Genomic DNA, 15,298 nt, shown 5'->3' with positions numbered 1-15,298 from the left:
TAAGATCACGACTCGCAGTGCCGTCAACGAGGTGGTCAACGAGTAACTCGAAGTTATGGAGAATGTGTCGGGATAACCTTGAAAATATTCTACAAAAACAACTAATTATGTAACTAATAAAGTGCACACGTTTACTCTTCGTTGCATTTCAATCGTACGATACAGATAGGTAAATTATTTCATAATAACATCATATCGCTTGTATCGTCGATGCTGCAATTGTTAGAGGTTATGTCGATCAATAATAGACCACTTAAGTTTATATATTGGACTTAATGTTTATTCAAAACTGATTTTCAAGTAAATAAATGATTACTTAACGCTGTTTACGTTGCAGATCCGGATTTGAGATGTTAGTACCTGGAAGGTGTCGTGTTGTACCTAGTCTAACTCGCCTTTTGAGATGCTCTGTTCGATCTAGTCACAAAAATTGGTTCAAATTACAGGCCGTTAGTTACTGCCCCTGCCAACAGATACACACGTCATACTTTTTGAACATTAAAAAAGAGTATAAAAAATTGTACAAACAAAATGTCAATCAGTTAAGAGTAACACCTGTACAAAATATAACTAACTGTTTACCTCCTAGTGATAATGATATCTCACAAGCGAAAAGAAGAGTGAGCTTAGCCGCTACGCTGGTAAATAAATCTCCAGTTTCGATACAGCCTTATATGAGGCTTATGAGAATAGACAAACCCATAGGTAATCAATTTATATAAAGATTCATATTTATTCAGCGAACATTTACAGCATTTTTCTTCATACTATCAGAATTAATCTGATCACAAAATTATCCGAAAAATAGGATCTTGGTTGTTATTCTGGCCTTGTGGATGGAGCATAGCACTGAGTGCACCACCTGGTATGATTCCTGACCCACAAATGCTAGCATTATTTGGGCTTGGAGCATTTATCATGCGTGGCGCTGGCTGTACGATAAATGACATGTGGGACAGAGATATAGACAGAAAAGTACGTTTGAATTTCTTTAGGGTCTGCTTTGAAATACATAGGACATTCTTAAACAAAGAAAGTTAAAACGAACATAAGTAGCAGCAGTATTCACATCTAATCAATTGTTACTTTCAGGTAGCCAGAACGAAAGACAGGCCCTTAGTTAGCGGAGAAGTAACTCAGTTGGAAGCACTAGTTTTTCTCTCTGGTCAGCTCGGTGTGGGTCTTTTAGTTCTTTTGCAACTAAATTGGTATAGCATTCTCCTCGGTGCTAGTTCATTGGGTATGTCTCATTACATCGCAAATTTGATTAATTATTTATGTATTGTTTTTTATTTATTGTTTTTATTAGTTCCAGTGCTAAAACTTTGTACTTGACTTTCAAACTACATTACAGGTCTTGTTGTCATTTACCCATTGATGAAAAGAATTACTCATTGGCCTCAACTTATTTTGGGTATGACCTTTAACTGGGGAGCATTATTGGGATGGTCTGCTGTACAAGGTACCTGCGACTGGTCAGTTTGTCTACCTCTTTACGTAGCAGGTGTTTGTTGGACAATTTCGTATGACACAATTTATGCCCATCAGGTATGTTAAGTGATCACATGATTTCTGATTCATTTGTATTGACAAAAAATTTGTAGAAACACGAGAAGCTTGCTTTTAATACCAATTTCGAATGCACCAATGCTATTACATATGAGTGTAATTTTTCTTTTTAATTAGGACAAAGTTGACGACATTTTGTTAGGGATAAAGTCAACAGCGTTGAAGTTTGGAGATAATACAAAAGTCTGGCTATCTTGCTTTGGAACTTCTATGATCAGCAGCTTACTCACATCTGGAATTATGGTGGATCAAACGTGGCCATATTATGTAGCTGTTGGAGTCGTCGGCAGCCACCTTGCCAATCAGGTAATTAATCAACAAAACTGTAGTTCTCTAATCAGTAAATGAATTCCCTCTACCCACAATTTCATGCAATAAATTGGAAATTGACAGTAACCATTCGTTACTGAAAATGCTAATATTTGCTGAAGAGAAATTGATTTTGTATTCAATGTTCGTATTTTCAGATATACACCTTAAACATCGACAACCCTACAGACTGTGCAAACAAGTTTGTGTCCAACCACAGGGTCGGATTTATACTATTCACTGGTATAGTATTAGGTAATTTATTGAGAAGTAAAAAAAAAGAAACAGAAAAGTGTCCAGATGAAACTCAGTATGTGATAAAAGAAAGTGTATAATGTCAGGATATAATCTCTATCAGCCTGAGTCTAAGTCTCCGATCAACGATTAATTAATAGCACGTGCCATCGTAGCTTATAAAATAGTATTCCAAAGCAGGGTAATGCTTACGAGAGGTAAGTGTCTAATTTTATTTCAACTCGGCCATGTATTTCGAAATCATACTATTCAATGAAAGGATTTATTGTCGTATTATTCTTTGCATTATTGCAAAGTATTTTTTCTGGCTAACATTAGCTGTGATTCTGTTGCACGCACGAATGTAAGTGAATCCAAAGATGATAACTTAGGGTAGACATAGCATTATATATAATACAGTGTAAAATAAAAAAGAAAATAATACATGGAAATATTCCGATCTATTTATTATAGAAGAATTGGTTTATTGTATGGATTGTATGAACGTGTGGATCTTGTGATTGAAAACAGATAATAAAGGAAATTGACTCTTGCCTATTATTATTCAACATGATAAATCGTATTAATAGAAAATTATAAATCAGAATGTTCCTAATAAGTAATACTCAAGTGCCAACCATCTATACAAGTCTACAAGGTCACTTATTGGTTGCTGAACGTTGATTCTTGAATGAGAGGTCAAATTACTGCTTCCGTCGCAATAATGTTCAACAATGAATAAATGAGTGTATGTGTATTGATAATTCATAAGATAGAGAACACAGCTACACAAATTTTTGCTTAAAACCCATTCAGATGACATGAAAGAAATTGAATTCATGAACGGAGGCAATCTGCCATATTACTAAGAAGAACTAAATTGTTAAAGAAATTTTTTCGGATCAGTAAGTCATTGAACTCTAGATATAACAGCTGCGCATGAATTTTACAAATTTTCTGATGTATTCAATTTGTTTTTTGAAATTTGAGTTTTGAAGATTACCTAACATTGTGCAATTTGAAGGAGAGGAAATAGATTTATGTACAAAAAGTTTCATTCTTTCATCACGTAGCTGTTTGTCTTATGGCCATCTTGGCATTGTACCTTTCTTGGGATAGTAACTCTGTTGTTAATATTTCAAATCGATTAATATTGGGTAAAGCAATTGCAAGATACCCTCCTCTGTGTGGTGGCTCAAACAAGAGCTCTGGTTTTTTCAGCAGTGCGTCATTGATCTCCATTAATTTTCCAGTCATGTTACATTTGACAGAATAATTTCCACCATGCTCACACTCTATTGAACAAATGGTAGAAGAAGGTTGCAGAGGCTGTGCACCATGTTTACTTTTACCTGATACCTTATTCGACGCCCGATCCAATTTTTCAGTGATTTTGAAATTGATACACTTAATATTTTTCTGCATTTTAATAATATCATGACTTGGTGCTAAACTAATCAAACAAATACGATTACTGTGAACCCAAATACAAGTATCGTCACCTGGCGATTCTTCATTCACATAATAATATGGGGTCAAGTAACGTTCCGTAACATTGGGAAATGCAGGTGTCGGCTTAAAACTGTTCAAAATATGTAACTCTTTTCTATTCTCTATCGCTTCTGAATCTTCAATAGGAATTGATCGTTTTTCCTCAGTTTCTCTCACTGCATGTTCTAATGATTGAGCTTTATTCATTTCGGACACCTTTCTCCTTTTAACTTCAGGTTCCGGGCTATCAGTGGGCAGTTCATGATTCATTATATTTCGTCTTCCTGTTCGCGTAACCTTGCTTGAATCCTGGCGTGCAATACTTTGGATTGTTTCAAATTTTCAGCCTGCTTGATGCGCCTCTGTGAAAAAGATCACCGGCTCAGTTTGTATTTTCGGTATTCTGATGAAATCGGTTACAGATCCAATCAAATACATTGGCTTTTTACCTGAGATTTCAAGCACTTCCTCAGAGCGTTGTGAAGGGTTGTGCAGTAGCCGAAAAATTTGCCGACCGAATGCTGCGGTAATAAACAAAAGTATAGGTTATGTTTCGGTCGTAAATTGATATGATTCTAACAATACCTCTGCTTGACATTCTTGAAACTCTGCGAATATATCATTACACGCGGCATTGTGAGGGGCTAATTCACGCGGCATCGTAATAATCTGTTCGCAAATTAAGTCTATTACGCAATTATCTGAATGGAAATCTAACCTCACTCTTTTCGATGTGTTTCAAATTTCGGAAATATCCACGCATCAGTATAAACCCAGGCAAACCAAGCGAGATATCGACAACAGAGGGCGAACATTTGTGTGAATTTCAAATGTCCATGGCAAAAGCGGTGACGGTCAAGTTACGGGTGGAGAAAACGCGGAGAAACGTAACTTGAATGAAGACAAATGGAAAGGTAAAGTCACTATTGCTTCAATGATATTTTATACATTGTAGGCATGATTTTAAAACGATTAAACTCAAGTATTATTACTGTCTGTCCAGTTTTGCAAAGAAGTAATTTTGTATGGAGCCAGCGACAGAGCTGATGGTGCCTCTTGTCTCGATACATTTAGCCAACCGTTTGCAAGCCTGTTAGCAATATTTCCTGCATATATGGAGTTAACGATAAACCTCACATCTAATGAGAAGGGCCTGTCAGCGATACAAGAAATTACTAATGAGAACAAATTTCTTCCGAAATTCGTAGCAAAACAGTGATTTAATTAAAGTATAAGTAACCGAGAGAAGAATGTATACTTAAATCATAAATAATAGTAGATCAGATGTAATAATGATGCAGAGAGTGAAAATTATATATGCATGTGCGGTCCATGTATGATATTAATAAATATGATCCATTTATGATTAATATGTGATGCATAATATAAATTTTATGATTTTCCAAAAGACAAACTAGATTATCTACAATAATTGGCTATAATATGAAAATGGAAGAATTATTCATTTCGAAATGGGATTCTATTCGACACGCGCTCGATGTATCCCATAACATTAATATTAAAAATTATTCCAACAACTTTTCATTTGCTCTCTCGATCTTGAATTTTCGTAGGCATAGAATCGAAACGCTGTTCTAGGTAGTCGCAAGTGAAGTACCTACGTTGGATAGAGAAGCAGAATTGTTTTTCGAAAAGTATTCGGATGGAAAAAAATTCAGAGTAACTGTAATACATCACGGATGCGCTAATTTTGAACGAGATGAAATGGATGCTTCGTATATGAGACGGTATTTAACGCAGTGTACGGATTTGAAGATCTAAAAAGGTGATTGTAGGCGATTTTTTTTTTTTGTTTTGATAGGAAGAGATAGAACGAAACTTGTTAAAACTTCCAGTGTAGTCGAAAACATTTGAAATGTATGAGTAAAAATTTTTATCATGCAACTGTCGCAGAACGGCAGCCTTATTAGCTAACCCGTTAGCTGAAGAATACATCTTTAGTCATCTGACCATCGAAGGGCCCAGCCGCTTGAGTCGAGAATCGGCAAGAAAGATAAAGTGCGTATTTCTTGTCCGAAATGTGAAAACTAAAATCATTATACATCATACATCATGATACATCATACATCATCATATCATACATAGCATTAAATTCCTAAACCAAAGTTTGGATATTCGGTTGTTCAGAAAGTGACGTCACCCAAATTTTTTTTTCTCTTGACGTCATCGATCTAGAATCAGCTAACCGAAATCTTCAGTTTGCAAACAACCGCGCAGTAGAGCGGACGGATGAGAATCGCGCTCCGCAAATTTCGAGTACCGGGTTCTCAACCTCCTGGATCCTGCGCTCGGGGTCCGGTACCTGGTGAAAATCGACTTTCAGGACATGCGCTTCGTGGTTCCTGCGCTCCAGGTCCGCTATCTAGTGCAGCTCGACTTCTAGGACAAGAGATCCGGGGTTCCTGTTTCATGTTAACAATGAATTATTTCAATTCATTATTAGCGCAAGCCCAAATTCAGTAGCTGTCAGTGTGATAATAAGATTTCTACAATTATAATTTTCTCATGGTCTTCTAGGAAAAATGAGTCGATACAAAAGTAATACTAATCCTTACACAATATATTTGAAGTGTTCTAATACTGAAAATATCTATTAGTGTTCGCGGTATAACCCGAGATCGTTATCGGTGGTTGTTGGAGGTGGTTGGCGGTGATTGGGGGTGTTCGGAGGTGGACGAGGAGGAGGACGAGGAAGACGAAGAGAATAAGGTGGACGAGGATTTGTGCACGGTGAGTAAAACATTTTCATAATATTTTGTGGCGTTTGTAATTGTATTTTATCTAAAATATTTCAAACTTGTCATGTTTACAATGAGTTATTTCAATTCATTTTTCGCACAAGCTCAAACTCAATAGCTATAAATGGGCTAATGATATTTACTATATTATTAATCGATTAATTATTTATATTAATCCTTGAACAATATTTTTGATGTGTTCCTATACTAAAAATATTCATTACTATTCAAGGTATAACCCGAGGTAGTTCGCGGTGGTTGCGGATGATCGAGGTGGGCGAGGAGGAGGACGAGGATGACGAGGACTTGTACACTGTGAGTATAACATTTTTATCATATTCATTAGAGTAGGAGTAGGATCAGATGTAGGAGTAGTAGGAGTAGAAGTAGATGTATGCGGTGGGGGCGGGGAGGGGATATTATCATATCAAGTTATCAGTAATAAGCAATTGCGGGTAAAATATTAGCTTACTTTTGTAAGTATTTATGAATACAGCCTCTATGAATATTCATTGTTGTTATATAAGGTCTGGCAACGTACCTACCTTCTGTAAGAGATTTTGAAGATTTTCAACATAATTATGTTTCAGTTCTGTGCCCCACGTGGTGATCCACTAGTACACATCCTCCGACGTGACATCGCTGTGCTACGTATAAAGAAGAAAAGATTTATTAAGGTGCAAATTGCTCCTCTCTTCTTGCCATTGTGCTTTCAGCCATTGTTGTACTGTGTGTTTAAAATTTAGGACAGTATATAATATAGAATAACATGTACATCTACGAATATAGCACTGCAATAAATCTTGTAGAAATGAGCTCACATTGAGATTTCTCTGTATTTGTAACTCGACGCGAGAAGGCAAAAATCAGTGTAATGCCATCTGTAAGGTAATTGGACTCGTATTTGCACTACGAGAACTCGTTGGGCATTTTGCGGTGAAATTTGAAAAATTGTTGTACAAGAAATTAAATAACTATAAAAATGGATGAAAAATATTATCTCCAATAGTGAATGTAGCTAATACAGCTTTAACCATAGATTGATTATGTTAATGATCTATTGTGACAAGATCGGAATTAGATAAGCTCTCTAAATACTCTTTTCCAGACTATTAATTTATATTATATATATGTAAATGTATATTTCTCCAGTTTATACAATCACTGCACTAGGATTACTCTTGCCACGTTTTATGGTGCGCTTGTGAAATTTGTATATTATTAACCTTACGTTTTACTCTATTTGCGACAAGTTGCGAGTGTTCCTAATTTCTTGGCAATTATTTATGTACATGTATGTGTATATATGTATATGTATACTTATGCATGTGTATATACATATATACACATGTTTAAAACTAGATTTTTACAATAAACACAGAGGTTTTAGTATATTCTCATACGGATTTCTGTGTATAGATATACTTGAACTAAAATATCCTTATCTCTAATACGGAGTTCTTCGTAATTCGCATTTGTTCTTGTAACCCAATGTCCTACATACAATGGCAAAAATCAAGATTCAACTTGACTGAGTCTCGAAGCCCTGTTGACATAAAAGCAGCTATTCGATAGAAATTATAGTTTATAGTTTACACAGCCCATTGCATGATATTTCATTATAAATACATGTATTTCAATGTATTTAGGAATAATTTATCAAATATACAGAGGTCATGTGCAAATAATAAATGAATTGATTCGACCGCAGTTTGATGTATTCATTAGAGCTTTAACAATAAATTTAAGCTTTGTTACTTGTTTTATTTTATTATGGATAATCAAAAACATTTCCGACTATTCGTGCTGTGGAAGCATGGGGATTAAACCAAATGTAGCAAAAGATTAGAAACAGTGTATGTAGAGTACGGGTATTTTTCTAATAATGCAAATAGAATAGAATACCACGCCTTGCGAATTAGATTTCCAGACAGAGATGAATGATGAATTTTAAGGACTGCATTATCATTGTTGAATACTCTATGCCTCATGGGAAAAGAAAATCTGTAACGATAAAATTACGCACCGGATCATCGTCGACTTTAACTTTTGAAATGTCCTACCATTTTCGAACACCTCTTACCTCCCCGTGCCACCTCCCACCATCAATGGCCACTTTCGACCATCCCCTATCACCTTCTGCCAGCGCCGACCACCTCCTACCATTTCCGAACACCTCCAACCATCCTATTTACCTGTATTACTAGATTAGCTATGATATGAAAAGAGAAGAATTATTCATTTCGAAATGGGATTCTATTCGACGCGCGCTCGATGTATTCCATAACATTAGTATTCATAATTATTCCAACAACTTTTCATTTGCTCTCTCGATCTTGAATTTTCATAGGCATAGAATCGAAACGTTGTTTTAGCTGGTCGCAAGTGAAGTACCTGCGTTGGGTAGAGGAGCAGAATTGTTTTTCGAAAAGTATTCGGATGGAAAAAAATTCAGGGTAACTGTAATACATCACGGATGCGCTAATTTTGGACGAGATGAAATGGATGCTTCGTATATGAGACGGTATTTAACGCTGCGTAGTGGTTTAAAGACCTAGGAAGGTGATAGGGAGAGAAAGAACGACGCTTCTTAACACTTCGAGTGTATTTCAACAGACATTTGAAAGATACGAGCGAAATTTTTCATCATCCAAGTGTCGCAGAACGGCAGCGTTATTAGCCGACCCGTTCACTGAAGAATATATCTTCAGTCAACGGCTGACCATCGGAGGGCCTGGCCGCTTGAGTCTGGAATCGGCAGGAGAGATGAAGTGTGTATTTCTTGTATGAAACGTGAAAACTAAAAGCATTATACATCATATCATATCATCATACATCATACATCATACATCGTACATCATACATCGTACATCATACATCATCATACATAGTATTAGAGTTTAATACCAAAGTTTGGATGTCGGATGTTCAGAAAGTGACGTCACCAATTCAAAATCAGCTAGCCGAATTCCTCAGTCGGGAAACAACCGCGCAGTAGAGCGGACGCATGAGAGTCGCGCTCCGCAAATTTCGAGTACCGGGTTCTCAACCTCACGGATCCCGCGTTTCGGGTCCGCTACGTATTTCGAGTACCGGGTTCTCAACCTCCCGGATCCCGCGCTTCGGGTCCGCTACGCGGTGAAACTCGACTTCCAGGATAAGCGCTCCGTGGTTCCTGGTTCACGTTTACAATAAATTATTTCAATTCGTTTTTCGCGCAACCCCAAATTCGGTAGCTGTCAGTCCGCTAATAAAATTTCTCGACTTCCAGGATAAGCGCTCCGTGGTTCCTGGTTCACGTTTACAATAAATTATTTCAATTCGTTTTTCGCGCAACCCCAAATTCGGTAGCTGTCAGTCCGCTAATAAAATTTCTCGACTTCCAGGATAAGCGCTCCGTGGTTCCTGGTTCACGTTTACAATAAATTATTTCAATTCGTTTTTCGCGCAACCCCAAATTCGGTAGCTGTCAGTCCGCTAATAAAATTTCTCGACTTCCAGGATAAGCGCTCCGTGGTTCCTGGTTCACGTTTACAATAAATTATTTCAATTCGTTTTTCGCGCAACCCCAAATTCGGTAGCTGTCAGTCCGCTAATAAAATTTCTCGACTTCCAGGATAAGCGCTCCGTGGTTCCTGGTTCACGTTTACAATAAATTATTTCAATTCGTTTTTCGCGCAACCCCAAATTCGGTAGCTGTCAGTCCGCTAATAAAATTTCTCGACTTCCAGGATAAGCGCTCCGTGGTTCCTGGTTCATGTTTACAATAAATTATTTCAATTCGTTTTTCGCGCAACCCCAAATTCGGTAGCTGTCAGTCCGCTAATAAAATTTCTCGACTTCCAGGATAAGCGCTCCGTGGTTCCTGGTTCATGTTTACAATAAATTATTTCAATTCGTTTTTCGCGCAACCCCAAATTCGGTAGCTGTCAGTCCGCTAATAAAATTTCTCGACTTCCAGGATAAGCGCTCCGTGGTTCCTGGTTCACGTTTACAATAAATTATTTCAATTCGTTTTTCGCGCAACCCCAAATTCGGTAGCTGTCAGTCCGCTAATAAAATTTCTCGACTTCCAGGATAAGCGCTCCGTGGTTCCTGGTTCATGTTTACAATAAATTATTTCAATTCGTTTTTCGCGCAACCCCAAATTCGGTAGCTGTCAGTCCGCTAATCAAATTTCTCGACTTCCAGGATAAGCGCTCCGTGATTCCTGGTTCACGTTTACAATAAATTATTTCAATTCGTTTTTCGCGCAACCCCAAATTCGGTAGCTGTCAGTCCGCTAATAAAATTTCTCGACTTCCAGGATAAGCGCTCCGTGGTTCCTGGTTCACGTTTACAATAAATTATTTCAATTCGTTTTTCGCGCAACCCCAAATTCGGTAGCTGTCAGTCCGCTAATAAAATTTCTCGACTTCCAGGATAAGCGCTCCGTGGTTCCTGGTTCATGTTTACAATAAATTATTTCAATTCGTTTTTCGCGCAACCCCAAATTCGGTAGCTGTCAGTCCGCTAATAAAATTTCTCGACTTCCAGGATAAGCGCTCCGTGGTTCCTGGTTCATGTTTACAATAAATTATTTCAATTCGTTTTCGCGCAACCCCAAATTCGGTAGCTGTCAGTACGCTAATAAAATTTCTATAACTTTATCATCTTCTCATAATCTTTCTGGTAGATTATATCGATAAAAAAATTATATTAAACCTTACACATTATTTTTGATTTGTTCTCATGCTGAAAATATTTATTACTATTTAAGGTATAACCTGAGGTGGTTGAAGGTGGTCGGAGGTGGACGAGGAGGAGGACGAGGATTTGTGCTGGGTGAGTAAAACACTTTTATAATATTTCATGGCAATTGTAATTATATTTCATCTGAAATATTACAAACTTGTCACGTTTACAATGAATTATTTCAATTCATTTTTCGTGCAAGCACATATTCAACAGCTATGAATAATCTTGTACAATTTATTATATTATTAATTAATTGAGTAATTACATTAATTCTTACACAATATTTTTGATGTGTTCCTATATTAAAAATATTTATTACTATTCCAGGTATTACCCGAGGTGGTCGGAGGTGGAGGACGAGCTGGACGAGGAGGAGGACCAGGTGGACGAGGAGGAGGACGAGGTGGACGAGGAGGAGGCGGGGTGGGTCGTGGGAGAGGACCTCTCCTCTCCTCAGAGGAGGGGAGGGGGAGGGGCGGGGAAGGGGGAGAGGTGGGTGGGAAGGGGGAAGGGAAGGGAAGGGGAGGGGGAGGGGGAGGGGGAGGGGGAGGCGGAGGGGGAGGGGGAGGGGAAGGGGGAGGGGAGGGGGAGGGGAGGGGGAGGGTGGCGGGGAGGGGGGGGAGGTCGGGCGGGAGGAGGGAGGGCGGGAGGGAGGAAGGGAGGGCGGGAGGGGAGGGAGGGAGGGGGGGGGGGAGGGGGGGGGGGGGGGGGGGGGGGGGGGGGGGGGGGGGGGGGGGGGAGGGGTGGGGGGGGGGGGGGGGGGGAGGGGGGGGGGGGGGGGGGGGGGGAGGGGGGGGGGGGGGGTGTACTGCTCTTTTAACTGTAACGCGCTCGCATCGACATTCGTGCCCCCCTCTCTCCCTCCCACCCTCCCTCCCTCCCGCCCTCCCTCCCGCCCGCCCGCCCTCCCCCCCCGCCCGCCCTCCCCCTCCCCCCCCCTTCCCTCCCCCTCCCCTCCCCCCTTCCCCTTCCCCTTCCCCTCCCCCCTCCCCCCTCCTCTTCCCTTCCCTTCCCTTCCCCTTCCCCTCCCCCTCCCCCTCCCCCCTCCCCCTCCCCCTCCCCCTCCCCCTCCCCCTCCCCCTCCCTCTCCCCTCCCCTTCCCCTCCTCTGAGGAGAGGAGAGGTCCTCTCCCACGACCCACCCCGCCTCCTCCTCGTCCACCTCGTCCTCCTCCTCGTCCACCTGGTCCTCCTCCTCGTCCAGCTCGCCCTTCACCTCCGACCACCTCGGGTAATACCTGGAATAGTAATAAATATTTTTAATATAGGAACACATCAAAAATATTGTGTAAGAATTAATGTAATTACTCAATTAATTAATAATATAATAAATTGTACAAGATTATTCATAGCTGTTGAATATGTGCTTGCACGAAAAATGAATTGAAATAATTTATTGTAAACGTGACAAGTTTGTAATATTTCAGATGAAATTTAATTACAATTGCCATGAAATATTATAAAAGTGTTTTACTCACCCAGCACAAATCCTCGTCCTCCTCGTCCTCCTCCTCGTCCACCTCCGACCACCTTCAACCACCTCAGGTTATACCTTGAATAGTAATAAATATTTTCAGTATAAGAACACATCGAAAATATTGTGTAAGGATTAATATAATTGAGTAATTGATTAAATGATTAATTAATAATATAATAAATTGTATAAGATTATTCATAGCTACTGAATATGTGCTTGCACGAAAGATGAATTGAAATAATTTATTGTAAATGTGACAAGTTTGTAATATTTCAGATGAAATATAATTACAATTGCCATGAAATATTATAAAAGTATTTTACTCACCGAGCACAAATCCTCGTCCCCCTCCTCCTGAATCACCGAGATTATCCGCAACCACCCCTAACTACCTCCAACGAAAACCGCCAACCACCTCGAGTTATACCTCGAATACTAATAAATATTTTCAGGGTGAGAACAAATCAAAAATAATGTGTAAGGTTTGATATAATTTTTTTATCGACATATTTTACCAAAAAGATTATGAGAAGATTGTAAAGTTATAGAAATTTTATTAGCGTACCGACAGCTACCGAATTTGGGCGTGCGCGAAAAACGAATTGAAATAATTTATTGTAAACATGAACCAGGAACCACGGAGCGCTTATCCTGGAAGTCGAGAAATTTTATTAGCGGACTGACAGCTACCGAATTTGGGGTTGCGCGAAAAACGAATTGAAATAATTTATTGTAAACATGAACCAGGAACCACGGAGCGCTTATCCTGGAAGTCGAGAAATTTTATTAGCGGACTGACAGCTACCGAATTTGGGGTTGCGCGAAAAACGAATTGAAATAATTTATTGTAAACATGAACCAGGAACCACGGAGCGCTTATCCTGGAAGTCGAGAAATTTTATTAGCGGACTGACAGCTACCGAATTTGGGGTTGCGCGAAAAACGAATTGAAATAATTTATTGTAAACATGAACCAGGAACCACGGAGCGCTTATCCTGGAAGTCGAGAAATTTTATTAGCGGACTGACAGCTACCGAATTTGGGGTTGCGCGAAAAACGAATTGAAATAATTTATTGTAAACATGAACCAGGAACCACGGAGCGCTTATCCTGGAAGTCGAGAAATTTGATTAGCAGACTGACAGCTACCGAATTTGGGGTTGCGCGAAAAACGAATTGAAATAATTTATTGTAAACATGAACCAGGAACCACGGAGCGCTTATCCTGGAAGTCGAGAAATTTGATTAGCGGACTGACAGCTACCGAATTTGGGGTTGCGCGAAAAACGAATTGAAATAATTTATTGTAAACATGAACCAGGAACCACGGAGCGCTTATCCTGGAAGTCGAGAAATTTTATTAGCGGACTGACAGCTACCGAATTTGGGGTTGCGCGAAAAACGAATTGAAATAATTTATTGTAAACGTGAACCAGGAACCACGGAGCGCTTATCCTGGAAGTCGAGAAATTTTATTAGCGGACTGACAGCTACCGAATTTGGGGTTGCGCGAAAAACGAATTGAAATAATTTATTGTAAACATGAACCAGGAACCACGGAGCGCTTATCCTGGAAGTCGAGAAATTTTATTAGCGGACTGACAGCTACCGAATTTGGGGTTGCGCGAAAAACGAATTGAAATAATTTATTGTAAACATGAACCAGGAACCACGGAGCGCTTATCCTGGAAGTCGAGAAATTTTATTAGCGGACTGACAGCTACCGAATTTGGGGTTGCGCGAAAAACGAATTGAAATAATTTATTGTAAACGTGAACCAGGAACCACGGAGCGCTTATCCTGGAAGTCGAGAAATTTTATTAGCGGACTGACAGCTACCGAATTTGGGGTTGCGCGAAAAACGAATTGAAATAATTTATTGTAAACGTGAACCAGGAACCACGGAGCGCTTATCCTGGAAGTCGAGAAATTTTATTAGCGGACTGACAGCTACCGAATTTGGGGTTGCGCGAAAAACGAATTGAAATAATTTATTGTAAACGTGAACCAGGAACCACGGAGCGCTTATCCTGGAAGTCGAGAAATTTTATTAGCGGACTGACAGCTACCGAATTTGGGGTTGCGCGAAAAACGAATTGAAATAATTTATTGTAAACGTGAACCAGGAACCACGGAGCGCTTATCCTGGAAGTCGAGAAATTTTATTAGCGGACTGACAGCTACCGAATTTGGGGTTGCGCGAAAAACGAATTGAAATAATTTATTGTAAACGTGAACCAGGAACCACGGAGCGCTTATCCTGGAAGTCGAGTTTCACCGCGTAGCGGACCCGAAGCGCGGGATCCGGGAGGTTGAGAACCCGGTACTCGAAATACGTAGCGGACCCGAAACGCGGGATCCGTGAGGTTGAGAACCCGGTACTCGAAATTTGCGGAGCGCGACTCTCATGCGTCCGCTCTACTGCGCGGTTGTTTCCCGACTGAGGAATTCGGCTAGCTGATTTTGAATTGGTGACGTCACTTTCTGAACATCCGACATCCAAACTTTGGTATTAAACTCTAATACTATGTATGATGATGTATGATGTACGATGTATGATGTACGATGTATGATGTATGATGTATGATGATATGATATGATGTATAATGCTTTTAGTTTTCACGTTTCATACAAGAAATACACACTTCATCTCTCCTGCCGATTCCAGACTCAAGCGGCCAGGCCCTTCGATGGTCAGCCGTTGACTGAAGATATATTCTTC

At 39.7% G+C, this 15,298-nt stretch overlaps 2 protein-coding genes and 1 long non-coding RNA gene across 7 annotated transcripts; 2 read left to right on the top strand and 1 right to left on the bottom strand.

Moving 5' to 3' along the window:
* The first annotated feature begins 11 nt into the window (after window positions 1-11).
* Window positions 12-2,576, top strand: LOC107226313 (4-hydroxybenzoate polyprenyltransferase, mitochondrial). 5 transcript variants are annotated; one of them, XM_046742579.1, is made up of 8 exons: window positions 12-169; window positions 338-352; window positions 590-705; window positions 809-975; window positions 1,093-1,240; window positions 1,355-1,548; window positions 1,687-1,875; window positions 2,037-2,576. In XM_046742579.1, exons 3-8 carry the CDS (start codon window positions 675-677, stop codon window positions 2,211-2,213), a joined length of 906 nt encoding a protein of 301 aa, XP_046598535.1. In that variant the 5' UTR covers window positions 12-169; window positions 338-352; window positions 590-674; the 3' UTR covers window positions 2,214-2,576. The 5 variants fall into 5 exon arrangements, with proteins under 5 accessions (XP_046598535.1, XP_046598534.1, XP_015522575.1 ...); XM_046742578.1 differs by having other exon boundaries at window positions 338-449; XM_015667089.2 differs by having other exon boundaries at window positions 338-508.
* LOC107226311 (protein Abitram) lies at window positions 2,445-3,882 on the bottom strand. Its single transcript, XM_015667085.2, has one exon. The coding sequence runs from the start codon at window positions 3,871-3,873 to the stop codon at window positions 3,178-3,180; it is 696 nt and encodes a 231-aa protein (XP_015522571.1). The 5' UTR covers window positions 3,874-3,882; the 3' UTR covers window positions 2,445-3,177.
* A 2,445-nt stretch (window positions 3,883-6,327) lies between these two features.
* LOC124294942 lies at window positions 6,328-7,020 on the top strand. Its single transcript, XR_006904833.1, has 3 exons — window positions 6,328-6,354; window positions 6,595-6,677; window positions 6,953-7,020. It is a non-coding gene; the product is annotated as an uncharacterized LOC124294942 (long non-coding RNA).
* Window positions 7,021-15,298: the final 8,278 nt, after the last annotated feature.

This window comes from Neodiprion lecontei, chromosome 6 (genome assembly GCF_021901455.1).
Source record: "Neodiprion lecontei isolate iyNeoLeco1 chromosome 6, iyNeoLeco1.1, whole genome shotgun sequence".
Lineage (NCBI taxonomy): Eukaryota > Metazoa > Arthropoda > Insecta > Hymenoptera > Diprionidae > Neodiprion > Neodiprion lecontei.
Note: the sequence above shows the minus strand (reverse complement) of the source record. Positions and strands in the feature narration are given on the sequence as shown.

Bases quoted from the DNA above. Each gene is read 5' to 3' on its own strand.
- LOC107226313 (XM_015667087.2), top strand. From the start codon at position 351: ATGTTAGTACCTGGAAGGTGTCGTGTTGTACCTAGTCTAACTCGCCTT. The intron at 706-808 runs GTAATCAATTTA...TCCGAAAAATAG, and splicing joins GAGAATAGACAAACCCATAG to GATCTTGGTTGTTATTCTGG. The intron at 1,876-2,036 runs GTAATTAATCAA...TCGTATTTTCAG, and splicing joins GCAGCCACCTTGCCAATCAG to ATATACACCTTAAACATCGA.
- LOC107226311 (XM_015667085.2), bottom strand. From the start codon at position 3,873: ATGAATCATGAACTGCCCACTGATAGCCCGGAACCTGAAGTTAAAAGG.